The following is a 26,183-nucleotide window of genomic DNA, read 5'->3' on the forward strand; positions in this document are numbered from 1 at the left end:
TATTTTGTTGTCATGTATTTGAAGTAGCATTTTGCAGGTGGATATATGGGAAGGTGCCAGATTGGGCAGTGTGGCAGCACGAGCCCTTGAAAGAAAAATAAATCAAATTGGTTTTTATTTTGTAGATTTGTAATGAAGATCTTCTTTCCCTAAAACGTAGTAGTTTTTAGTTTCTGTCCCAAATTGTCGCTCCTTATAAAATGGGGGTAGGAAAGGTGGTTTCTGAAGCATGAGGGGAAGCCCCCTGAGGAGCAAGAATTGTGAGGAGACCCATAACCCTGTGAGGGTGTTGCAAAATGGGGAATATGTCAAGATATCATAGGTAAGAATATTCTTCAATGGAGCGGACAGTGAGGGGAGGCCCGTGAAAGGAGCTGTGCGGAGCGGACACTGAGGAGAGCCCCGTGAAAGGAGCTCTGCGGAGCGGACACTGAGGAGAGCCGGTGAGGGGAGGCAAGGAGCTCTGCGGAGCGGACAGTGAGGAGAGCCCCGTAAGGGGAGGGCCGTGAAAGGAGCTCTGCGGAGCGGACACTGAGGAGAGCCCCGTGAGGGGAGGTGCGTGAAAGGAGCTCTGCGGAGCGGACACTGAGGGGAGGCCCGTGAAAGGAGCTCTGCGGAGCGGACAGTGAGGGGAGGCCCGTGAAAAGAGCTCTGCGGAGCGGACACTGAGGAGAGCCCCGTGAGGGGAGGCCCGTGAAAGGAGCTCTGCGGAGCGGACACTGAGGAGAGCCTCGTGAAAGGAGCTCTGCGGAGCGGACAGTGAGGGGAGGCCTGTGAAAGGAGCTCTGCGGAGCGGACAGTGAGGGGAGGCCTGTGAAAGGAGCTCTGCGGAGCGGACAGTGAGGAGAGCCTGTGAGGGGTCTCAAGGCGCGGAGGAGCTGGCGGAAGGGCGGCCCGGCGCGGCGGAAGGGGCAGGCCGGGGCGGAGCGGGCGTGCCGGCCGCATGGGGGCCGTGTGGGGTCGGGCGGCGCGGCTCGGGCTCCCCGCGGCGCGGGCGGCGGCGGTTGCGGCGAGCGGCGGCGGGCGGCGGCTGGGCTGGCTGTGCGGCGCCGGGGCGGGCCCGCTGCTGCCCGCGCTGCCCCGCGGGCCGGCCCGCCCGCCTCACTTCCTGCGCGCCGGGGCGGGGCGCGCGTCCTGGGGGCGCCGCGCCGAGACCGGCACCAGCACCGGCAGCGCTGCCGCCGCTCATCAGCCCGGGGAGCAGCCAGCAGCCATGCCCGCCGCCGAGCCCGAGCACAGCCCCGCCGAGCCCCAGGCGCCCGCCGCCGCGGAGGCGCTGCGCCGCGGCCGCCGGAGGAAGGGCAAGGTGGGAGCGCCACGTGCGGCCGCGGGTGCGGCCATTTTGTACGGGCTTGGGGTCTATAAGTCGGCAGGGGGAAGGAAGGGGTTCCCTCCGTGTGACCGCGGCTCTCCCGCAGCAGGAGGAGACGCCGGGGAAGAAGGTGAAGCAGCAGGTGAAGGCGAAGCGGCGCGGTAAGGCCGAGCTCGAGCAGGCGCAGCCCGAGGAGAGCGGGCTGGGGGACGGCGACTTCGAGCCCCCTGTGCCCAAGAAGACGAAAAAAGTCCAGGAGAAGAGCAGCGGTTTGGTAGGAGAGAGCGACGCGTCCCAGCAGGCGGTGGAATCTGCCTCCGCTGTGAGCAGCGGCGTGGCATCCCCGGCTGCCCGAGAGCAGGACAGCGACGCCGAGGTAGGGATGCTTTGCCAGCAAACCCGTTGTCTCGGTTAATGAACGTTCTGTAATTAGTGGGCTTAATAAACACGTGCTGTGCTTGTTGATGTCCCACAGCTCAGAGGTTTCTCCCCGCTGCAGAGGCAGCCACGGTCCAGAACCGTGCTGTGATGGCGTTTTCTCTCTCTGATGGCAGCACCTTTGAAGAAGTATTGGCCAGATGTTCTGTAATGGAAAACTACAGTTATGCTCATTAATTCATACTTCTCACACAAACGTGCAGGGGCCTCTGTGTGGGTAGTTTTGTGTCTAAGGTGGGAACATGAGTCAAAAGAGTGCTTTTTGTACCTCAGGTGTAACGATGTGACATATTGGGTCTCTGAAGTAAAAGGTGAATTTTGTGTTTTGAGTACACTTGGGTAAAGTTTGAAGCTCTTTGCACGATGTACCACATAGGTGACTTCTAGAGGGAAAATCCTGCTTTGCACAGTGAATTGTGACACCAGATACGTTTCTTGTGAAAAACAGTTTTCTCATGGTTTCAGTGGACTTTAATTAAGATTCTTAACAAATAGTTCCCGTTTCCTGACTTACCAAGCATATATGTACAAGTGCCTACATCAAAGGGGTTTTCTTTTTCATTGAATAGAAAAGAGATATGTGGTTAAATTGTGCTTGTAAAGAAAATGCACAGCTTCTATTGAGTGTCTGTGTAGGGTAGGTTCTGTGCTCATCTTGAAGGGACACTAAGTCTTTTTTCTGTGGTTTTTTTCGATTGTATTAGGAGCTGACAGAAGAAGCAAAAGAAGGCGCCTTCTCTAATTTTCCTCTCTCACAAAACACTATCAAACTTCTCACAGGTTGGTTCATGTGGTAAAAGACATTTCTGTAAATGTTTGGTGAGAACTGTGCTCTGTTACTTGCATAAACCAAGAGCAAATATTCCTAAATTGTGTTACATTTGTATGGTAAGGATGGCATGAGCAGTCACTGTATACTCAGAGAATCTGCTGTTAGTAGGAAAAAAGTTTTCTGGTTTGTTCAATTTCAGATGCCTTAATATGAGATTATTCTTCATGGAGTGGTTATTCCTAGATAGACATTCTAGAGGCACATTTCTCGTCAGCATCATTCTGTGTATCTTCTGTTCCTATGTTTGCTGTCTACAATATTGCTTCTTAGGCAGGCCTAATGGAGTTTTGTATATGATGACTTAGCCTTGTGTGAACAGGTTTTCAATTCTTTAAACAGATTGTTTATTCTCATAGTTTGGGGCATTTTCATCTCTCTTTGTGGTTAGTTTTGTTGAGGAAGTAATTGCTGTAGGGTTCTTGTCCCCTGTGTTGGGTAGATGTGCAATTCTTGTTAGTTGGAAAAAATTCTCCTTGTTGCTTTGTTTTCCTTGCTCTGCAGTTTCTTTTGGATGGGTTGTTTCACTTCCACTGTGCAAAATCTCTTTGAAGTTTTAGAATGTTCTGAAACAAACTATGTCACCTTCTTGCCTTCAAAACCCAGCTAACCACAAAATCTTGAGCTGTATCAGTAAAAACCTGTTGGGTTTTTTCCTTCCCCTCCTATTGTCTTAAACTGTACATCACTAAGAAGACTGTTTTATCGTGGATACTCAACATTTACTGTGTGGGTGGAGCATCTTTTGATCTAGAGTAGAAGTAAAACACAAAGATACATGGATTTCTTCTAAGTTGCAATTTCTGTTGTGTGCAGGATTTGAAGTGGTGTGTGCCCTTCATGTCTGGGCAATTTATGCATGAGGACTTCTAACTGTTATTTCACCTTTCAGTGAAACCTCTTTCAATTATCTTACAGCTCGAGGTATAAAACACCTGTTCCCTGTGCAAGTGAAGACTTTCCAGCCCATATATGATGGCAAAGATGTAATTGCTCAAGCTCGAACAGGAACTGGGAAAACCTTTTCCTTTGCTCTTCCACTGATTGAAAAGCTTCAGAGTGTCACCCAGGATGGGAGAAGAGGCCGTGCACCAAAAGTAACTTACACTTCAGGGTTTACACTAAAACCTTAGAGCATGGCAGGTGTTGAAAGTGATTTTACTGTTGCTTTGGGGCTTTCTGTTGGGGTCTGCTTTGTCCTTTACTGGTTTTTGTAATAGTGGATACTTTGCTCAGATCAGGCAATAGAGTGTGACAGTTTTGCAGCATCACAGTAATGACACATTCTGTGTTTGGGGTGCCCTGTGACTGTGTTTGGGCAAAGAGGGCACTGCAGCAGTGTCTAGGGAACTCCCAGGCTGCTGTCCTTGGGCATGTAGCATGCAGCTCTGGGGTTCAGTCCCCTGCCTCTTCTGAGGAGGTGTTAGAGTCACCTGGACTCCTCTCTGTTTGCTGAGGTTGTTTCTCACTGTAACTTCCATGGTGATAACTGAAGGCTTTTGGGTTCCCTCCCCCGTGTCTGGATACTCAAGGGATACAAGTGGAGTTTAGCAGGGATGGAATTGATAACCTGGTGCTGGTGATCAGGTACCTGTTCCCATGCATTGCAGAGCATATATTTATCATTAGGCCGTAGCACTATATACAGTCTGCAGAACTGATAAACCTGCTTTGTATTTGTTTTGCTAACTATAAAGGCAATGTAAATTTTAAAATCTTACTGCCTGAAAGATTTTAAGAGATTAATCCAGCTCTTTGTTCTGTTGGTTCATTCTTAAATGTTAGGGGGAAGGGTAGATACTGGAGGAAGGCAGGTTGGTGGAGAAAAGGAAGGATGTATGGCTGGAGTGCATCACACTACATAGCTTTAAAAATCTTACTACACCAGATTTAGTGACTGTTCCTACCCTTTAACGCTTAGCTGCACTTTTGTTGCCCTTGGTAAGGTTGCTGAAGTGTCTTTTATCTGGCTTTAACATAAGAAAGAAAATGACTGGTGTTCTAGTCTTGGTTATCTTGTAGCACTTTCCCTTGTTCCCTCTTGCTGGCTCTGAGGCTCCTTGTGCAGGCTCCAGGTGGCAGGGAATGTTAATGGGATGGTGGGAAGCTGTGGGCACCTCTGCAGCAAGTGTAGAATGAAGATAGGAGTGCAAGCTGTTTGACATGAAGTAAACTCTTCTCCTACACCTTCTTCCAAGCACAGCTGTATTTTTGTCTGTTTTTCTCTCCCTTCAGGTGCTGGTTCTTGTTCCAACCAGGGAACTGGCCACTCAGGTAGCCAAAGACTTCAAGAATCTCACAAAGAAACTGTCAGTTGCTTGTTTTTATGGAGGAAGTCCATACAAAGAACAGCGTAAGTAACTGCCAAGGAATTACTAATGGATTGGACCAAACTTTCTTCCAAGGCACTCCATAAGTAAAAACAGGCTTTTTGCTTCCTCAGACTTTGAGTTTGGTCAGGAACTCAGTTGGCGTGGCTTTTGAAGGAAGCACACAGCCTGTGTTGAATTATTTTAGTTCCAATAAATCTTTAGGGAAAAGAATAGCTGTAGTTCTGTGAAATGTCTAGTCCCGTTAATTTCTTCTTCATTGTGTTTTTGTGTGGACATAGACCAGGACTAGATGAGAGTCCATGGAAAGGGGAGATCTGTTTGTGTGGCTGTGGCTCTGTGTGTCTCCAGAGGTAGCTGTGACCAAGTTTAGCAGGAAAACAGAAGTGTTTCCATCTAGTAGAGGTCTGAAGAGTCTAATGTCAGCTGATTGCTGCTTGGAAATTGCTGTATTTCCCTGTAACTTCAGTGAGGTTTGGCTGGTACCCCTGACAGAGCAGCTTGGACTGCAGTTAACTTCAGTGTCTGTTACTTTGGATGTTGTGCTTTATTCAGAGGTTAAAGGGCAGCAGCTTTCTGCTTCTGAAATGAGAAGTGTTGCTGTTGCTATCTTTTTATCATGCTGTCTCTTAGCAGTCTGACATTGTCCTTATTTCTCTGTTTTCCAGTTGATCTCCTTAAAAGTGGCATCGATATTCTGGTGGGAACTCCTGGCCGGATCCAAGACCACATTCAGAACAGCAAGCTGGAACTTTCCAGTGTGAAGCATGTTGTTTTGGATGAAGTGGATCATATGTTGGACATGGGCTTTGCTGAACAAGTGGAAGAAATCTTGGGATCGTCCTACAAGAGAGGTGAACTAAGACATTAGGAGAGGAATAGGGGACAATGCAGAAAACACAGTTAATGCTGCTTTAGAAACTTCTGGTGCATCTCCAACTTAAACTCTCTGTGTGGTGCTAGAAAAGGGGAAGGTAGGGTGGAAAAGGTTCAAAGAGAGGTGACAGAAGGCTGAAGGGCTGGAGTGGCATCTCTGGAAGGAGTAGAGTGAAAAAACCAGCAAACCCATCTCCCTAGTGTTCCTCATCCTGAGTGAGGTGACTTGAGTAGAGAGTTAAGATTATGGTCTGTCTGTACACTTGTCACCACGTAGAGCTGACAGTGAGGGACTATTTGCTATTTTATGATGTAGTGGGTGTTCAGCAAAGCTGTAAGGTACCAGGTATGGTGCAGAAGGAGGTTATTTTAATATGTGAAACGCCTTGCCACATTTCAGTAATGTGCCAGGATTTTGGAAAAGGCTTGAATTACTGGAAATAGAAATCTCAGCAAATACTAGGAGCAAGACTTACCACTATGGCTTTGAAAGCCATGAAAAGCTGATAGCTGGCAGTGTTTCTTCACATCTTGTACAGACTTAATGCACATAGAAATCTGTCAGTGTGAGAGCAACTTGCTTTTTTAATCAGTTTTCAAATGTTAAGGTCTTTTGAGATACCTGAAGTCGATGGCCTTTCCTTGCAGGCTCCGAGAACAACCCGCAGACGCTGCTGTTTTCTGCAACTTGTCCACGATGGGTTTATGATGTAGCGAAAAAATACATGAGAGATGAGTATGAACAGATTGACCTGATTGGAAAGAAGGCTCAAAGGACAGCCACAACTGTGGAAGTGAGTTCTGCTGCAGAGCAATGCAGATCCTGAGAGCAAGTGGCCTTGATAACATGGGTTATGCATTGACTTTATAAATGAGTGTGTGGAATGACTTTTCACATAGTTGACACACAGATTTTGTAAGCAGAGCTTTCATGTGGGACCTGTCGTTTGCAAGCTTAAAAAAAATGAAAATGCTTTTTTTGTTCTGTCCTGTGTGTGCCTCGGATTAACATAGTTTTCTTGTTTCTTTCCCAAACAGCACTTGGCCATACAGTGTCGCTCATCTCAGAGGGCAGGAGTTCTTGGGGACATCATCCAGGTCTACAGTGGCAGCCGTGGGCGGACCATTGTCTTTTGTGAGACCAAAAAGGAAGCAAATGAGTTGGCTATGAATGCTTCTCTCAAACAGGTACCAGGGCTGAGTGGTTGGGATTGCCAGGGGTTGAATGCCCTGAAATAAATAGGAGGTTACAACTGTGTAGAGAAAATTGTTCCTGTGCATGGTTTTAAGACTTGTTTCTAAAAATTCAGCTTTGAAGTTAAAATATCCTTGTGACAGAGGTGATGAATTTATTCCTTTGGCTTTAAATTAGTGTAGGAAACAGATCAATAGGAAATACACAGCCTATGCTGAATAACCAGGAGATAGTAATAATTGCAAGAAACAGGAGCTAGTGTAGTAGTGGCCATGTCCCATCTTGTGTTAGTGTGCGCTTTGGATTCCCATTTCTTAATGGCATCTGGTCTTTGAATTGTCATTCAGGAAAATCCAGCTAATATGGTAGAATGAAATGTCTTGTTGCCCTTGGAAGGTTTGCCATGGTGATCTGTTGAGCAAGTCTTTTGTGCTTGCTTGAATTACTGCCCTTTTTCTGAATGTGAGGAAAAGTGCTGCATATTTCTCAGAGAAAATCCTGTTTGATACTAAATGCTGATTTATGAAGAGCAAACAGTGGTGAGAATACATGGTTTGCTTATGTACCATCCACATTAAAAACTTGCTGCAATCATTTCTTCCTGTTGGCCATGCTGCTTTCACAATAAATCCCAGAGAAGGCTCAAACAAAGTAGGATACTTTATATTCCTTTGGTATCAGCTATGCAATTATTTTCTGTTGCTCTGCACAGTGTTTTGAGGTTTGCAGTTTCTCTTTGGATGCTGCAGCCTAGACTCCCATTAAATGTCATGTTAATGGCTTGTTTTACTGACAGGATGCCCAGTCCTTGCATGGGGACATTCCACAGAAGCAGAGAGAAATCACATTAAAAGGCTTCAGAAATGGTGTGTTTGAAGTGCTGATTGCAACAAATGTAGCTGCCCGTGGTTTGGATATTCCTGAGGTTGACCTTGTTATACAGTGCTCACCACCAAAAGTAAGTCATTTGAGGAAGCTAAAATTGGATTAATCTCTTTTTGATGCCAGAATGGTGGGTTATTCCTTTGTTTCATCAGAAGTATGTTCTGTTCCAATTAATTTTTGAATTAATGAATTTTTTTTTGTAAATGTCAGGCCTAAAATTTCATAGTTAGAATTTTGCAGTTTAAACTTTGATTAAAGTCTTGGGTTTTGTTTACTCTGGAAACTCATAGGTTTTGACATTGTGAAACTTTCCTGAATTCTTTCTGAATGTTACTGAGTTTCATAAAAATTCTAAAATATTTTTGCTGCTTTTTTCATCTTTTGCAACTCCAGTGGAGCGTTTTATGTAGAAAACTTAAAATGTCAGCAGTGTTTGTTAAAGCTGAGCAGCATACTTTGGGTGGGGGAGCACATGCAATCCTGAGTGGTTTATGTGTAGTTGAAAGTTTGGGTATAAACACATAATGTGTCACTCCTTAGGCTTCTGAGTTTGAATTTAGCTTGGGTTTAATCTGAAATGTCAGCAGTTTAAATAACATAAGGTTTTCTCGTGTTGATCTGATTTTGTGAAGGATGTGGATTCCTACATCCACCGTTCTGGACGCACGGGCCGAGCGGGCCGGACCGGCATCTGCATATGTTTGTTTCAGAGAAGAGAAGAAGATCTTCTGAAGCAAGTCGAGCAGAAAGCGGTGAGTTGTACCTCAGAGCTCTGCTTAAAGAAATTAATCAGCTCCTAAAAGGACCCTGCCACTCTTGGTAATCGTGGGTTGCTGAGTGCAGAATGGGAGTGTCCGGTGCCATAAATGAGTAGGCCCAAAGTGCTGATATTTGGCGTTTGTAAATGCTTCTGTGTCGACCTGTTCTTGCATTGCCTGAGTTTTCCTGTGCTGGCAGTCCTCTCTGGATGTCAGCAGGCAGGCTGGGACAGGAATGCCTAAGGCAGGCTGTGCCTTGCATCACAGTGTTCATGTACATTGGAGTAAAGTAGCTCCAGATTATGAAGCTGGGAACTTAAAAGCTTTATTTTCACTTTAGAAATGACTTAGTAAAGAGTATGTTGATCTTACAAACAGTAAGTAGAGATCTCAGTCATGTGATTTAGACAGGATTGAATTGTGGACTGCTGAAAATACCTTTAATTTTTTTTCTTGATTTCAGGGTATTACCTTTAAGCGTGTAGGCGTTCCCTCTGCTACAGATGTAATTAAAGCTTCAAGTAGTGATGCCAAAAAGTAAGTTTATTTGCCTGTTCTTGAGAAAGGTTTAGAGATGTTGTTGCTCTAGATGCTTAGAGCTTAATGCACAATTTTAAGGGATCGGGCCTACATGTGAGCATGGCTCTGCCTATGTTGTAGAAGTCAGCTGCTTTGTGTATAGCCAGCATAAGATGGTATCAGTAAATCTCTGTGTGCTGAACACAGACATTTTCATAGAACATAATGTTCTCCAAGTTTTTGCAAAAAATGAACCTTTGTTTATAAAATCAGAAATCAGTGACAGAAGAGGGAATTACTGTCATGAGGGGAAACTGATTTTGTCTGCTCAGATGACCTGGTGGAAGCAGTGTGCAAAGAGCAATACTTGGTATAATGAGGAGTTATTCTGCAGTAGTGAGGGTGTTTTAGCCCTGGCTTTTGTTTCCTTATATTATTTCTGAGGATTGTGGCTTTTATTCCATGCAGCTCTGCTTACATTTGCTGCCCCGTGGTGGAAATTGCCTTGAAGCAGGTTATTATAATTAGTGAGGATTTGACCAGTATAAAGTAGATGATGGGCATGGTGTTTGGGTTCACAGTGTACTGAAAAATGATGGGGGGGGAGTGGTTGTACCAGAAATAGCATTACAGAAGTATCTCTTCTTAGATTCCTATCTTTTTTCCCTGCCTACCTTTTTCAGAAAAAAAACAAATTATGGTATATCTTAAACATGGCTGCCCTTCACAATGGCCTTTTCTTATCTCTTTAAACCCATTCTGTAACTGTGTAGGTTGCTGGAGGCCGTTCCTCCCGCTGCAGTGGACTACTTCAGAAAATCAGCTGAGGAGCTGATAGATGAGAAGGGGGCAGTGGCTGCCCTGGCTGCAGCCCTGGCACACATTTCTGGGGCAGCTCACATCCAGCAGCGCTCCCTGCTCAACTCAACAGCTGTAAGTAATGATGTGCCCCTGGTAAAAAGGATGGATGCATGAATTGCTTGTGTCTAGGCCATGTCTGGCATCTCTTTCCCAGGCTTTTTCAGCTGGGTTTCTGAATAGTAGCTGTTACCCCCAGGCTCCTGCTGTGTTGCATGTTCCTTAGCTGAAATCAGCTGTTCCCAGGAGAAACTTAAAATCAGTAAATTTTCTTGTGATGAAAATTGAAAGAATTTCTCCAGAGGCTGAAGTGACAGAAAACTTGGATGCTCTAAGAGAGTTTAACTAATGACATTTTACAATTAATGACAAATTACAAGCAAATAGATTAGTTTGTGCTATTGTGGTTTCCCCCTTATCAAGAATCTTCTACATTTGTCGTAATGCAAGTATAGCATGTGATTACCTGATCTCAAAGAGATCTTGACTGAAGGAAAGAACAGCACTTCCTTTTTAAATGCATTTAGGGAGGATGTGGCCCAGGCCATTGTGTGTGTGGTAGCCCCATTTTGCACATACCATGTGATTGAATTTAAGTTCTTCTATCAGTTTGGGGTTTTTTTATCTGTTTTCTCGCAGCAGGTTTGACCAAGTTTAGCCTTGATAAACCTTTTTCTCCGTTTCCTGCAGGGCTTTGTGACCATGGTGTTGAAGTGTTCAATAGAGATGCATAACATGCGCTATGCCTGGCGGGGGCTGAAGGAGCAGCTTGGGGAGGAGGTCGATAACAAAGTGTCTGCAATGCGTTTCCTCAAGGGGAAGATGGTAAGGTGGCCCAGCCTTGGCAATGAAGGGATGTGGGGCTTTGTGTGTGTTCACATGTCACCAGTTTGTGCAGGGACTGAGGCTGGAGTTCTGAAGTAGTGGTACAGAATGTTGGTACTGCACTATCCCTACTCAATCTCATTTCTCAGGAAATGGTAACCTATCGTGAGTATGCTGTTGATGCGTACGCTGTTGGGAACAGGCTTTTATATTAGTTGAGGGCTTTAAAAGACTTATTAGATATTACTCCTATATGATGATGCAGGAATTGCCTCCTAAAAAAAAGCATCAGAAATAATATGTAGTGGGATTGGTTATTGAGGCCTTTATTCTTTCATTGTAAATCAGTGCCTCTTTTTGTTTGTTTTTTTAGGGCGTGTGCTTTGATATCCCTGTTGATGAACTAAGTAATATACAGGTATGTTTGTGTAGCCAGAGCTGGCTTTAAAACCTGGTGATATGAAAATTGGCAACTGCCATATAAGATTGAGTATGGGGTAGTTAGGGAGGTTTGTGGTTTAATAAGGATTTTGCGTAGGCAGCAGAGTGATTAGAAAGAGCACAGCATAATCATTAGAAAATACCCTGCCATGCCTCTTCTCATTTCCATTTCCATGATATTACTTAATTTCATTAAACAAAATTCTATGGTCTTTGGCTTTTCTGTGGTCTGGCCTCTCCAGTGTACTTGAGAACTCACCAGTTTTCTGTTGACTTCATTCTCTCTTGTCCCTTGTGATTGTATATCCTTTGTCACAGGACTGTGAGTGTCTCCCAGGGGGGATCTAATGGCCTGTTTTGGCAGGAGTGGGGTTTGTCTGGAAATGCCTTTGCATAAAGTCTGTTTCCATGGGTCTTGTTTCAGGAGCAGTGGAGGGACACACGGCGCTGGCAGCTGTCGGTGGCCAGTGAGCTGCCTGAGCTGGAGGAGTATCCGCAGGAGGGGGGACGAGGCTTCTCCAGGTTTGGCAACAGCAGGCAAGGAGACTTCAAGAGAAACAGCTGGTTCAAGAGTGGAAATCGAGGACTTCAACAGAGCACTTGATTGATCTCCCCTACAGATAGTGGGACTGAGCTGAATTTTATGAGGCAGTAAAAGCCTGTTAGCCTCCTCTTTGTCTTTATTCCTTGATAAAGCAGCCTGTCTTTGAGGATGGCGAAAAATCATGTTTGCTGAAATGGCTGGGTGTTTTGTGCGATTTTTTTTTCTGCCCAGCAAAGTAGCTGCTGCCTGTGAGGGCATGTGTGACCCAGTGGGTGTGCCTGGAAACTCAGCCCTGCGAGGGACCAGAATTCATCCAAGCACGGACAGTGACCGCTCCTTGCCTCTTCAGCAGCGCTAAAAGATCGGGTTGTGAAATAAATTTTTTTCAGAAAAGCTGACATCAGGCGCTGAGCGCGGGTGCGCTGTGCTGCGGGGCGCTCCCTCACGGCCCGCCGGGGGCGCGGCCATGGCGGGGGCGGGCCGGGCGGGCGGAGCGCGGCGCGCGGGCAGGCGGGAAGATGGCGGCGGCGGGCGCAGGGTGGCCCGCGGTGTGCGAGAAGTTCCGCGCCGCCCGCACGCTCTCGGCCGTGGAGTCCCTCAAGGACCCCGAGACCGAGCCCTACCGCTCCAAGTACAGCGCCCGGGCGCTGCTGCAGGAGGTGAAGCAGCTGCTGAGCGCCGCCGAGGAGGGCGGCGAGGCGGTGCTGGCCGTGCGGCGGGCCGTGCTGGAGTACGAGCTGGGCGTCAACCACACGGACACCGAGGAGCTGTCGGCCGGCGAGGAGCACCTGCAGCGCTGCACGCAGCTCCTGGAGCCGCACCGCCTGTCCCCGGACTGCGTGTCCCTCTACATACAGGCCCAGGTGGGCGGCAGGCCGCGGGGCTGGGCGGGGGGCTCCGGCGGAGCGGGGCCTTGTGTCTGTGGGCTGGGCCGGCTGCTCCCTGCAGGGCACTCGAGGAGATCCGGGCTCCCGCGTCTTGACAGGTGATGCTCGTTTAACCATAGTAAACACAGCAGCCCTGGCCTTCAGTTCTTGCTGGAAGGAGTCGTTCGCAAGTGGTGGCTGTTGGAGGGGTGCTTTTCTGTTTTGAGCCTCCTGCTGATGCCTCTGGGCATGCGGAGCATCTGAAATATGGCCTCGTTGAAACTGGGTGTTGATAGATCATCGTGCTCTTCTGGACAGACTGAGACAAAACTTGTAAGAACTGTGCACGAATAAATTAGAAAAAGACCTCACTACGTCCAGAATTTGTGATTCCTTAACTTGCTGGTTGTCAGAGTGATGCTGGGAGATGCTTTATTGATGCATTATCCTGAAACTATATATTGTTTGTTTTTCAGCATTGCCTGTTATATTGTAAGCTATTACATTTTGTCCCAGATGGATAAATACAGTTTTGTTGGTGATTGAAGTAATAATATTTTCTCTTTATTCTGAAGAAGGGAATACTGTTACCAAAATCAGTTCTTGCTACATGAGGATTCACAGAAGGGCCTGTACGATCCTCTGTCATGGTAGCTGGTGGTTAGGTATCTGACTCTAGACCATGAAATAGTCTTCTAGTTTATGAAATAGAGCAGTTATTTAGATATCTGTGTCAAAAATGGTTGCCCTAATTAGAGATGGCTCTATAGTGCTTCCTCATCGAACTGTCAAGGAATTGTGGGCTGACATGGAAAGGTGGAAGTGAAACAATAACTTGTCTTACACTGGTTAAATTGGCTGTGTTGTCTGGGACAGTGAGGTTGCATCTGCTCCTTGTATTTCAGCGTGAGGGTTTGGATACACTGCTACAATTCTGTTACCCTTGGGAAGGTAAGGAGATTGCTCCAGCTGGAGCAAAGATAGCATCTTCCCACACCTTCCTGGGGAGATGTGGCTCAGGACCAGAGATTCCACTGTGCTTCTGAACTGCTGTGCTGGAAGGCAGCTCTTTCTCTGTTAGGCCAGAGTCTGCAGGACCTCAGTGCTTCGGGGCCTTCAGGAAGCAGCAGGACGGAGTTTGTTATGCATGTGGAGCTGTGGTCCAGCAGTGCTGGCTCTGCTGGTACCTGGCACTGTCCTGAGGGGTGGAGCTGGGAAATGAGCCCTCAGCCCAAGGGCTGGAACAGGCTTGAGTACTTAATTTAAACCATTTCTGATTTAAAAGCAGTGATTGCCATCAGTGGAAGTACTTCTCCACCTCGTGGGGTGTCTGCAGTGTGTTGCCATGGCACTGACTGGCATTTTGTAGGAAGAAGCATTCCTTTTTCCTGCTGGGCCTCTTTCTTTAGCCCCATTTCTGATTTCTGAGCTCTTGCATAAGATTGTGTTTCCCAGTCTCTGCCTAATGGAGTCTGGTCTGTTCCACTGCTTGGCCTTCGGCAAAGTGTTTCAGTTCATAAACAACATGGAATGTGCTTTCTTATAAAAATAGTAGAATGGAACTGAGAGGGGCAGAGGGCTGGCATACAGCTACACATTCTAATTATTTTGAAGGTTTTTAGGGTTGTTTTTTTTCTGTTGAGTTTTGTAACAGCACTACCTAGGATTTAAACTAGCACATCATTAGGATTATTATTAACACCACCTTATTAATAAAATTAGAGGTACTTTTTGTCAAAGTTGGGTTCAAAGATGCAGTTGTTCTAATTTAAATTTGAAGGTAGTAGTCTATAACTTTTAGACCTCAGAGGTGCTTTTCATCCTTTCCATGGTTGAAAATATACAAGCATTCATTCCTAGCATATTTTTTTTCTTGTTAATTTTTTCTATGGAGTTATATTAACAAATTTCTGATTTCTTGTCTCTTTTTATGAGATTTGTCTGTGATGAAAAAGCTGCATGAATTGGATGCAGAACATACTCTGTGGAAAAAGCTCATTATTTGAACACACTAGTCCTTATCTAGCACAGTAAACAGAGAAGGACTGAGGTGCATTTTATATGAAATTTTCTGTGTGAAAACCCCCTCCCTTTTGAGCAACAGTGAAATGTGTGGGTACAATTTCTGCCTTTTGAAATCCATTGTATTAGAACACAAATATATATAAGGACGAAGACTGATCAATTGTTTGGAAAAAAAATGTGTGATTAAAATGGAATGTGACTATTTTTTTTCCTTTTGCCTTTAGAACAATCTGGGGATCCTGTGGTCTCAAAGGGATGAAATTGAAACTGCACAAACTTACTTGGAATCTGCAGAAGCCTTGTATAATCAATACATGAAAGAGGTACTGTGTTAATGTCATGGCAGGTCTCACTTCCATGTGCCACTTGCAGGTTAAGTAATCTATGAAATAAACATGCAATGGAATTTTGAGTTTCTGTGCTCTATACTGGCTGCTGTGATACTTTTGCCAAGTGATACAAGTTGTACTGCAGTATAGGACAAGGCAAATTAGAGCATTACTTGCTAATTTCAAAATAGAAAAAAATTTGCTCAAAAATAATGGTCCCTCTTGAAAGCCCTTTAATAATCCAAAGTTGACGCCTGGTGGAATTTGGATTTTAATGAGGATTGTTGTTAAATATTATCTTGGAAATGCAATAAAAATGTCCATTGCTTTCAGTGGGAAAAGGAAATAAAACTAATATTTGCATGGTTTGCTCTGGCTGTGCAGTGTTTTGCAGGGGCAAGTAGTTCAGTTCCATATCCAAGAGGACAATCTCACAGACAGCTAACCCTCTCATGCATATTAAACAACCTTTTGAGCTGTGGATTCTGCTGTGTATCCTACAAAGACTTCCTTGTGCTATTTTTAAGCTCTTTGCAAAGCTGTTCCTGCACTGACTTGCCTCAGGGGCAGTTCTGGAGTGAGCTAAAAACATTTGTGGCCTTAAAGAAGCAATAGCTGTGTCTCAGGACTGCTGAATAGGTTGGACAGACCTTAGTTTCATGAAATTACAGGTTCAGGTCAGGTTTTACCATGAAATTGGTTTAGATTACTGATTATACTTGTGGAGATTTTTAGATTTTTTGTGTTGGTTAATTATTAGAGTATTTTTTTCTTGTTGTGAGGTAGGATTAGGAGAAAGGTAAACTAGGTTTAAAAGTTTAAAATAAAGAAAAATTTATTAACAGTAATTAAAAGAAAGAGTAATAAGAATTAGAGTAAAACTTACAGAATACTTCTCCTTATAACTTTTTTCTTACTGATAATGTAAAGAATCAAAATGTAAAATTTTAGTTAGTTTGCTACAAACTAAAGAAAATTCCCAAATTTATTTTGTTTTTAACATATATTTCTTCACAAAAACATATACAACTTTCTAACAACTAAAAACCTTGCATCACTTTTGTAAATACTTCCTGTACAAAACCAAAGCACTAGGGTTATTCATATGTGATGGCCACTTGCTGCACTTTTCCCCCCAACATTTTTTACCACTTAGAGTTCAAGGCATTATGTATTTCAGTTCTTTTCTTTGCAGGAATAGTTCTAGTCTTGCCAGAATGTTCGAACATTTGTATCTAAAGAAAACCTCTTAAAAACTAATGAGGTGTAAACAAAAACCTACAGATTAAAAGATCATATACAAAAATCTACATGCCTCTGGTAGGTTAAACATGCTTTAGTTTACTTGACACTATGTGTTTCAGTACATTTGCTCTATTTTTAAGACAAGTAAAAGACTTTTATTAAAAGCAAGTAAACGAGTCCATTCAGGGATTTTTATTGAGAAATAGTGCAACCACAGTATGTGGTCTTCCCTGTAAAGTGAGTGTATTCTCTGCCTTTGTTCCTGTTCCTGCCCAAGTGTGTATTAACTCATGAAAAGTATTGTAACTGATTTTCATTTGCTGCCTTACTTTCTCTTGGGCTAAGAAAGAAATGGGGTTAGGAAAGGGCTTTGTTGCTGGCAGGTAAGGTTGGACACCCTTCAGGATGCACTGTGTAATGGGAGAAAAGCTCTCTTTAAAAGATGGTTTCATTTGAATTGGCACCTGAAATTACTCACAATTGCAAATGAAATGGGATAAGCCCAGGCTAATAAAGCTCTGCCATAAGCAATGTTAATCTGTTGGGACTGCCTGTGAGCTGTCTGGTAACATTATTGACAATTGTCTGAAGGCAGATTGGGATACAGCAATGCCAAAAGTTGTACAGTTGTCTGTGCAAGGGTTCTGACAGAACTCATGGTTTAAAGAACAAAAAAATGCTTCTAATGATGGGAACCACCACGTTTAATAACTTGCATGTAGGTTATGCCTGATTAGGAAGGTTTAGCAGCTTCAGCCTCCAAAGACATTGCATGTTGTCTAATTTGTTTGTCTAAGTGGTCTTGCCAGCTTGTGGATTCTGGGAGTCCCTTCAGAGCAGTTAGTCTTCACAGCAGCTCTGCTGAGCACTCAGCACTTTGTGTTCTCTGCAGTACTTCCTGCAAGATGTCTTCTTGCTACTGATCAGTGCAGCTGAGCAAACCAATATTTCACACTTGAAAGTGTGATTGGTATTAAATTGATGCCTCAAAACCCAGTTTGGTATTGTACAAAATAAAGATGCCCAGTAGAGTCCTGCAGAATCCAGGCTGAGTATCTCTGGTGCAAGCAGCATGCATTGCTTTAAAGTACATAAGCAGAAGTCTCCTACAAGCTGTGAGCCTTGTCATTCCATGTGGAATTGTGACTTTCATCCTCTCAATCTCCTGAGTGTTGTGGAATTGCTCCAGAGAAGTGGCACTGAGATGGGTTATATGAAGCTTTGTTGAATTTGGGATTGGCAAATGGTAAATGATGTTCAGCCAGGAGAGGGAGCACTGTGCCACAGAGTAAGAAATGTAGTCTGCTCAATGTATGTGTACCCTTGCAGGATGGAAATCCTCCCCTGGATCCCAGTGAACATTTCATGGCAGAAGAAGAAAAACTAACAGACCAAGAAAGATCCAAAAGGTGGGTGTTAAGAAGCATACTTCCATTACTGTTACTTTTTTTTTTTTTTTTAATTATGAGGTTGTATTTAGGGATGGAAAAAAAAAAAAGAAATATAAAGAGACTGTTTTTTTTTTTTTTCCAGATTTGAAAAAGCCTACACACATACTCTGTATTACCTGGCACAAGTGTACCAGCACCTGGACATGATTGAGAAAGCTGCTCAGTATTGCCACACTACTCTGAAACGACAGCTCGAGTACTGTGGCTACTACCCAGTGGAATGGGCACGCAATGCTGCCACTTTGTCGCAGTACTATCTCTCCAAGGTGGTATTTCCAGGGCTTTTCTGCTGTAATTGTGCCATTAATGTAACTGTCAAATGAAACAGTTGTTCAAACAGTTCTTTGAGACAGTGCTCCAAGATGAATTGAAAATGTGCACCTATGAAACCACAAGTTGTCTTCTGACATGAAGCATCTGTCAGTTTTTTTCTGAAGAGGACGTGGTGGCTTTCCTGTGGTGTTGCAATGGCAGTGGGGAAGATAAAACAGGGGTGTAAACATGAGAAGAGCTCTATAGTTAATGAAATATTAGCAGTGATGTGATGTTATCTTCATAAGTAAACTTTGGGGTTATAATAATTCATATTAAATTGTTTTATTATATTGTTCCCTTACAATAAAGTTTGGAAACAAAAAGCATCCGAGGGCCAAGGTTTAGCTTATTTATTGTTTAGCTTATTGTTTACTATAAATTATTGTCCTTTGTGCCTTAGCATGTGCTTAAGAGTTGTTCAAACCTATGTGAACATTAAAGTGAATGTGTGGGTTGGTAGCTGTTTGCCACATGTTGACTCTAAACAATCTACTATTAGGAAGTGCTAACACAGGAAGCTTTATTTAGGAATTTCTATATTCCAGTCTATTTAGATGCTCTTTTCTGATGCTTCAAAAGATTCCTGCCCTACCTAAGACAGTTAATGCTAATTTCAATAGTAACTCCTAATTTCCCTATCTTTTTGATGCACTGATAGCACTAGTTATTTAACAGTGCACTGCCAAATATGGGTGAAGGAATCTAGTTCTGACTCAGAGTTGACTTGTATGTCCAGCTGTTCCCACCAACAGCCCGTGGTAGTGTTTGCCACAAGGCATCACTTCTTTCACCTCAGGGCAGCCAGAACAGTCAGGACGTTCATTGTGCATTGCTAGTATTAAAGGAAGGGCTTACTGTTGTGGCTGTGGTACAGAAAAAACAATTAGAAAATAATGTATTCAGTAATAGGTGTGGGAAAATTGTGTTTTCTTCCAGTGCCTGGGGAATATGCTCCAGAGCCTCTCAGTTCTGTCATTTCCCATGTGTTATGTATGTGGCTCTCTGAGGTGAGGGGCTTGGCCAAGTGACAGCAGTGCTTGAGCTGCTCACACCTGTGCTAAATGCTGCTGTGTTTCTCTCAGGAATGCTTTATGGAGGCTCGACATTGTCTAGCAGCAGCCAGTGTCATCTTTAGCCAAGCTGGACAGGTGCCATCTGCTGAAGATGGTAAGTTTATAAAAAAGTTTTGAATAAAATTACTGTGAATTAAGCATCGCCATGTATCAATGTTTGAAACTGAAGTTTGACAACATGTACAAAACTTACCCCAGTTAATTTTCTAACATGTTTTTCAATAGAGTTGAATGTTTCTGAAAAGTGATGCTACTACAGCTCAAGATTGGCTATGTGTAGGCCCTCTTGAGAAAAAGTGCTTGTTTTTGGTGTTTCAGAAAGCAATAATTTAGTAAAAGTGAAATATAAAACAATATCCACTTCAACGTGGCAGTGTCTCTGTTCATCCATTTGGCTTTGTACATGTGCTAAAAATGCAGTTTGCCTCAGTGATCAGACGGCAGTCATTCAGTGCAAACCAGATGCTTCCTGGGAATAGCTTTAAAAGAGGGAGCAAACCTGCAGCTTTGAAAAACCCCAAATCCAGAAGGTACTTGTGTTGTCTTTTGTTGTTGGATGCTGCAGCCTCCTCAGTGGCTGGTTTTGGAGTTGTAGCTACCCTCCTTGTTGTTTGGGCCTTGATGCAAAGGAACAACTTGGCAGTCCAGTGTGAACAGCAGTAGAAGAAAATTTTAGAGAGCTGACTCTAGTTTTAAGGACCTGTGGTTCCATGATGGTGTCAGTTTTAGGCCTAGTCTTTGCTTATCTACAGCACACCCTTCTATGGCTGTCTTGGGAAAATGGAAGCTTCCAGTTGGTAAAGCTTTAATTCGTGGAGAGGGAGCAAGTATGAGTCAGCTAAGTTCTATCTTGATTTCTTCCTGCACCACACAGAAGTAGTGATACTCCCATTTGTTTTGTTGAATAATTGCTTATCCTATCTTCCCCTTCCTTTTCATGGGACAGAGAGCTGGGCTGTGGACTTGCAGAAGGTTCTGACTTACAGAAAGACTGGTACACAGTCTTTGGCCATGCTCAAGCACTTTCATTTTGTCTTGTTAATTGGAATATAAACTAACACAGACATAATTAATAAATGTGCCTTTTCTTAGATTAGCAGCAATTCTTAATTCCTTAATAAGAAATTGATCTCCTCTAATAAAAGATAATGAGTGCAGTGGGTCCAAGTCTGAAGTTGGCTTTTTATTTGGTGAACAGAAATGCTGCTGTCCTGTAGGAATGTCCTCTCATTGTTCAGCTAACTCACTGCCTTCTGCATAGAGACTGGGAAATAAGTTTTCATTGAAATCTGTTTGGTTTATGAAAATGTTATCTTGAGATTCAACAGTGCTGCTGTTTATTATAGTGGGGATACTTTGGAGAGAAAAATACAGAAGTTGTAGAGCTAATAAATGTAATGTTTGTACCAGGTAGCTTAAGCAAAGGCAGTTTCCTCTATTTTGTTCCCTTTTTTGGTAGCAAGTCTGGGGCCCATTGCACTGCAAATGACCTTACCATCCTCAGAAACAATTACTGGGCAGACAGCTGAAGCTCAGAAAATGAATTATCCTGATTTCTTTCTCGTACTACAAAGAGACCTCGAAACCTTTTCCAGTAAAACACCTTGAAGATGAAAGGTCTTTTTAAAGATACATTATGATCTGTTTCTTTTCAGAACTCATACATGACAAATCCTTGTTAATCTATATGGGTTTCTACCAGAAATTAAGTTTACAGAACTATTACATAAATTAATGTGGAGAACATGTTTCTGTCTAACCATGAAGAAAATTAAATACAAGTATGTTCTTTGCATGGAACATTTGAGGGTCTTGCTGGAGTTCTGGATTTCTCTTAAAGTTACTGTGTTTATGTCCATTCAGCAGATGAAACAGAGCCAGACCAACAGGACCTTCCAGAGAGGAAAGCTGAAATTGCAAGATGTTGGATTAAGTATTGCCTGAATCTTCTGCAAAGCGCTCGAAAATTGCTTGAGGTAACAGAAAATCTGTTCTGTAGCTGTCATTGTCTAACAGCAAACTGAGCCTGCTTTGATGTTTGCAAGACGAGTCAATTTGCAGTTGGTAACAAGGAATAAGCAATTGCCCAGTGAACATGGTATGCTTTGCTTTAAATGCACAACTTAGGAGTAAGTACACAGATAGGGGATCAACTCTGTAGAGTGATCAGTGCACTGCTTTTACAGCAACTTCACAAATTTTCCTCCTCTCTGCTGCATTTTCTTGCAGCTTGATTTGACAGATTCCTTCTTATTTATCTGCTAGTAAGAACATTGTCTTAATATGCAGAAGTTTTCTGTGCTGATGTTCTCATTTGTTGAAGCATTTGATTAATTCAGATTTGATTCGGTTAACTTAAGTATTCCTTCAGATGTTTAAACCAGCATTTGCTGAAACGCTTTGTGAAGCAGAGCCTTTGGGTTTAACATGTATTCCTTTGGCTATTTTGTCACACAGGGTAGGGAAACTGAACCAGCTTAATTTTATGTCTTTTCAGAATTGATAATGTAATTTACATGATTCTTTTGTTAATATAAGGCCTCATATATGAACGATTTCTCTTTTGTCACGTTGCTCACTAGTTTGTATTTCAAAGGTGACTCAAAATGACTCAGTCTATCTTTATAAGCCAGATTCATTTTTAATTAGCATGCTTTTCTCATTTCAGGATAACATAGGAGAGCTGGATCCAGACAGGCAATTGGAACTTAAAGCCCAAAGGAAAAAAGAAGAGGATGAAAAAGAGAAGGGCAGGAAAAAAGCTGTCCTTTTTGGGACAAGTGATATATGTGACTCTGTCTTAGCCATGGAGGAGAAAGTGAGCAGCGTATATCCTTTAGATTTTCAAGAAGCCAGAGAAGTCTTCCTGGTTGGTCAGAACTATGTTCAGGAGGCAAAGGAGTTCTTTCAGGTCGATGGTTATGTTACTGACCATATTGAAATTGTTCAGGATCACAGTGCTTTGTTTAAGGTACTTGCTTTCTTTGAAGAAGACTATGAGAGGCGCTGCAAAATGCACAAGCGTAGAATAGACATGCTGGAGCCAATCTATGCAGACCTGAACCCCCAGTACTACCTGCTGATCTGCAGGCAGCTTCAGTGTGAGCTAGCTGACACCTATTATGAGATGATGGATTTAAAGGTAGCTATTGGTAACAGGTTAGAGAAACTAGACTCGCACACAGTTAAAAAAATTAATTCTCTGGCTCAGTTTGCAATCAAATATTATGAACTCTTCTTGGATTCTTTGAGGAACCCTGATAAGGTGTTTCCTGAAAAACTCGAGGAAGATGTTCTTCGCCCTGCAATGGTGGCTAAATTTCATATTGCACGACTATATGGTAAGCTTATTACTTCAGATAGCAAAAAGCAACTGGAAAACATGCAGACATCATTGGAATATTACACATTTCTGGTAGACTATTGTGAGAAGTATCCAGATGCCGTCTCTGCCATTGAAACTGAACTAGAACTCAGTAAGGAAATGGTGAATCTTCTTCCAGCAAGCATGGAGAGGCTAAGAGCAAAGGTGTCTTCATTTGCATAAATGCTTGCCTTGGAGGCAATGGGCACTACCAGAACAGTTACCTGTCCAAGCCAGTGCTGTGGCACAGCTTCCCTACTGATTGATAGAAGTCAGGTGTCTGCAGGAGCATCCACCTAGAGCCTGCACTAGTGTAACCTTGTGAAAAACTCAGAGCTCTCCTGGTTCCGTAGCTCACCCACACTAATGGTATAAACTCTAAATGTAAAGTATAAGTCCAGCTAATGCTTTGTACTGTGTGTCCTATATGTAAATATAAACCTTTTCTCCCTCACAGCTTTTTCTTTGGTGTATGATTCAGTTGTTAAGTGTAGTGCTGTATGAAAATAGTTTCTTTTAAGAGAATCTTCTTCTCTAGGAAATTTTTTTTTCTAATAAACCTGAGGCACGTTCTTCCAGCTAGAATCCATTTTATCTCTTCTAACGTTTGTCCCCAGAAAACTTTATCAATGTGAAGGGAACTTGTTTTCAGTATTTATTTTGTATGTTGCTTGTTGTTCTTTTCCCTTGTTAATCAAAACCTGGTTGATAGAGGCTCAATAAATGGACTAAATGTGGCTAAATGTTTCTTCAGAGTCCTTGGAATTCTGTATCCTGTGTCTTACTAAGATACAATACTTTTAAACTTTGGCCAAAATAAGTAGTTGTGAATGTGTTTCCATGTGTGAGTCTTCAGTAAAAACACATGAGCAATTGTAGTGCCAGAAGCCAGAGCAAAAAAGCAGCCAACTTTGTGGTGGGAGGAGATACTCTGCTCTTAACACACCATGGTCACAGGTTACAGCTCCTGTTCTCTAGTGCTCCAGACATTTGCCTAATACAGCTTGATGCCATGAATGGCTTCTTTTTTTGTGCTGTTCAGGGAGCCCAGGTGCTGTTTTAGCAGGAGCTGCTCCTGGGACCTCTCTGAAGTTGTTTGAGATGAAATACAGGCAGAGCACACAGTCCAGCTGCATAGCAAGAGATGATGGCCAGAGCCTCCAGGGGACCTGGTGCAGGTGAAGGGACAATGTGGCTTTGTGCAGGTGGCACCAACCTGGTGACAGGGTGGGAAGATCTTCACAGCACGAGAGGGCGTTGAAGGAGAATAGTCAAAATAGCTGGATTCTTCTGGAGACTGAAGGGGAGGAAAGGCCACATGTGTTTAAAGGCTGTGAGGGGAAAGCATGTACATCTGAACTGTGTGGTAAAAATCTCTTCTGCAAGGTATTCTACAGGCTAGACTACTAACCACAAAGAAATAGGCCAACAAATGGGTGCTGGAAATGAGCAGCAGCAAAACTCAAAACTAGACCAGCTACTTGTGTGCATGTAGAATCAGGGAGAGAGTGAGTGCACATGCCTGTGTGTGTTTTTTTGTTTTACTAAATAATTGTCTAGTCAGCCTCTAGGAGTTTCATTTCTGCAGTCAGATCTTTAATTCAGATTTTCCTCTGGCCTGAAAGTAAGACAGCCCTAGTTTCTCAGTGAAACATTTCTCAGCAGGCTGTATTTCACATTGTTTTTTTCTGATTTCAGTTAAAGCTAGTGTGCACTTTTACCACAAACAAAGAGATTAAAATTTTTCCTACTAACTTTTAGTTTTATATTCAAGTAGAAGGCAGCAATATATGTTTGGAGTAGTTGTTTGGGTTTTTTTTCCTTCCATACTTTTGTCTTTGAGCAAATTTTGTAGAGCATCATCATTAGTTTTCTTGTAATTTGGAGAAGGATAGTTTGTGGGCTATCCTAGCATAAAAAAATCTTTTTTTTTTCTCATTCAAATACAGGTCTGAAGTAAGTGTGAAAAGTTACCTGCAGGTAACTGCAAAGCTGAATGAAGTGCAGGTTGATGTATCCTTTTTAATCATCAGATTTATCCCTTTTAATAATCTGATGTATCCATTTTAACCATCATCAGGTGTGCAGAGAAATACCCTGAACCCACAGAAATCACAGTAAGAGCTCAGCTGGGAGGTAGGAGTAGGTCCAGAGTTAAGAAGGTCTGATATAAGCATGATCAGAGCTTTTTCAGCACAATCAGTGTGCACTGTGGCTTGGAGAGCTCTCTGCTCTGCAGATACCCAGAACACTTTGGCTTTCCAGCTTCTTTAAAAAATATATTTCATATAAATGCATATGGAGTTACAAAAAGCAATTCACCTCCTAGACTAAATGTTCAAGGCTTCTGCCAGCTAATTATATTTTATTACTGGACTCTGCATTGTGCCAGATGCTTGCAAAGTACTATGCTGTGCTTCTTGTAAGGCATATCTTTTTAAGCAGACCCTTTGAATAATTCCTGTTTGTTCAATGATTTAAGAGAATGAACTTATGTAAGATTCTGTATTTAGTTAAAAAAAAAAAGGAGGTGAGGAGCTTGTTGGATTAGGCAGCAAAGCTCCCTTCAGGAATGTTGCGTTTTAACTGTAAACTATGTGTGAGGCCAGGCATTTATTTCAAAGATTAATTGAAGATTAGGTTCCTGTGAACTCTGTTTAACCTGCATTTCTATTCCTTTCTGTACAGCAAAAAAGTCTTACAACTGAAACCTCCTTTTTGTTGTTCTACTAGTTTTTTTTCTCCTTAGCCAGCATAAAGCAGAGAGATTTACAAGAAGTCCAAGTTTCTGCAGAATTCCTGTCAAGTGTGAGATCAGAGCTATAACCTCAGTGTACTTCTTCAAATGGCATGCAACACTCATGAGAAATTATTTGGTTTGATTAAAACCAGTTTTATTTTAATTGAAGCACTTAATTCTTATGCTGGCTTGAGATATGGTAGGTGTTGTAAAATGGAGTAATGGGCATGGTTGTGCTGTGCTTCAGTATTCTGTGAGAGAAAGAAACCTTGTTCTGTCTCCCTACAAGGTTGTCAGGCAGGCTCTTTGTGGCTGTTTTCTCGAGAAGCCTGGACTGGAGGAGAGCAGCAGGAGATGACTACTGTGACCTCTGTTGCTCTGAAGACATTTGAAGCAGCAGGGCAGTGGGCAGAATGCTGCCAGCCCTCAGTTCCCCTTAGCGGCAGGAAAGCAGCTCCCCTGAGTTGCAAGGGCAGCTGCTGGTGCTGCTCAGTGCCTCCGTGTGGCCAAAGCTGCCCGGCCTTCATTTGTACTCCTGAAAGCTCCTGGCTGGGGAGGTTTGATCCTGGCCCAGCACAGGCTCGGGGTGGATGGTTGCCTGCTCTGTGAGCACATGGAGATGTGTCAGTGTAATGGTGCTTCCACCTCCAGAAATAAAGTGTGAGCCTGGTTAGCCTTGACATCAGACAATGACAAACACCAGTGGCTTTACCCATCTCACTTTTGTTTGGGGTTTCCTTTTCAGTCAGCGCAGAGGGAGCAAAGATGAGCTTTACTTGTGTGTTTCTATAAAAAGACTGAGATAGTTGGTGTTTGCTGGATGTTTTCTGTGGAACTGTTCATGATAAGATGCCCAGATGTGGTCCTGCAAAGGAGAATGGTAGCTAGTCAGGCACCTCACGAGGCAAACCCTTCTGCAGTCTTGAAATTACAGAACTAAAGACTGTTACAATAAAGCCAAGTGC

The 26,183-nt window shown here is 43.3% G+C and overlaps 2 protein-coding genes across 4 annotated transcripts; both read left to right on the top strand.

Moving 5' to 3' along the window:
- Positions 1 to 909: 909 nt before the first annotated feature.
- On the top strand, positions 910 to 12,203 carry LOC100225471 (nucleolar RNA helicase 2). 2 transcript variants are annotated; one of them, XM_072930801.1, is made up of 15 exons: positions 910 to 1,306; positions 1,419 to 1,688; positions 2,455 to 2,530; positions 3,498 to 3,676; positions 4,815 to 4,932; positions 5,578 to 5,763; positions 6,434 to 6,579; positions 6,824 to 6,973; positions 7,777 to 7,938; positions 8,498 to 8,617; positions 9,087 to 9,160; positions 9,916 to 10,075; positions 10,691 to 10,825; positions 11,199 to 11,243; positions 11,691 to 12,203. In XM_072930801.1, the coding sequence occupies exons 1-15, from the start codon at positions 944 to 946 to the stop codon at positions 11,868 to 11,870; spliced, it is 2,364 nt and encodes a 787-aa protein (XP_072786902.1). In that variant the 5' UTR covers positions 910 to 943; the 3' UTR covers positions 11,871 to 12,203. The 2 variants fall into 2 exon arrangements, with proteins under 2 accessions (XP_072786902.1, XP_041572976.2); XM_041717042.2 differs by having other exon boundaries at positions 1,422 to 1,688.
- Positions 12,204 to 12,272: 69 nt separating this feature from the next.
- On the top strand, positions 12,273 to 23,221 carry KIFBP (kinesin family binding protein). 2 transcript variants are annotated; one of them, XM_030275612.4, is made up of 7 exons: positions 12,273 to 12,673; positions 14,926 to 15,024; positions 17,605 to 17,684; positions 17,809 to 17,992; positions 19,124 to 19,208; positions 20,981 to 21,090; positions 21,783 to 23,221. In XM_030275612.4, the coding sequence occupies exons 1-7, from the start codon at positions 12,329 to 12,331 to the stop codon at positions 22,659 to 22,661; spliced, it is 1,782 nt and encodes a 593-aa protein (XP_030131472.1). In that variant the 5' UTR covers positions 12,273 to 12,328; the 3' UTR covers positions 22,662 to 23,221. The 2 variants fall into 2 exon arrangements, with proteins under 2 accessions (XP_030131472.1, XP_030131470.1); XM_030275610.4 differs by having other exon boundaries at positions 12,275 to 12,673; positions 20,978 to 21,090.
- Positions 23,222 to 26,183: the final 2,962 nt, after the last annotated feature.

This window comes from Taeniopygia guttata, chromosome 6 (assembly GCF_048771995.1).
Source record: "Taeniopygia guttata chromosome 6, bTaeGut7.mat, whole genome shotgun sequence".
Classification (NCBI taxonomy): Eukaryota; Metazoa; Chordata; class Aves; order Passeriformes; family Estrildidae; genus Taeniopygia; species Taeniopygia guttata.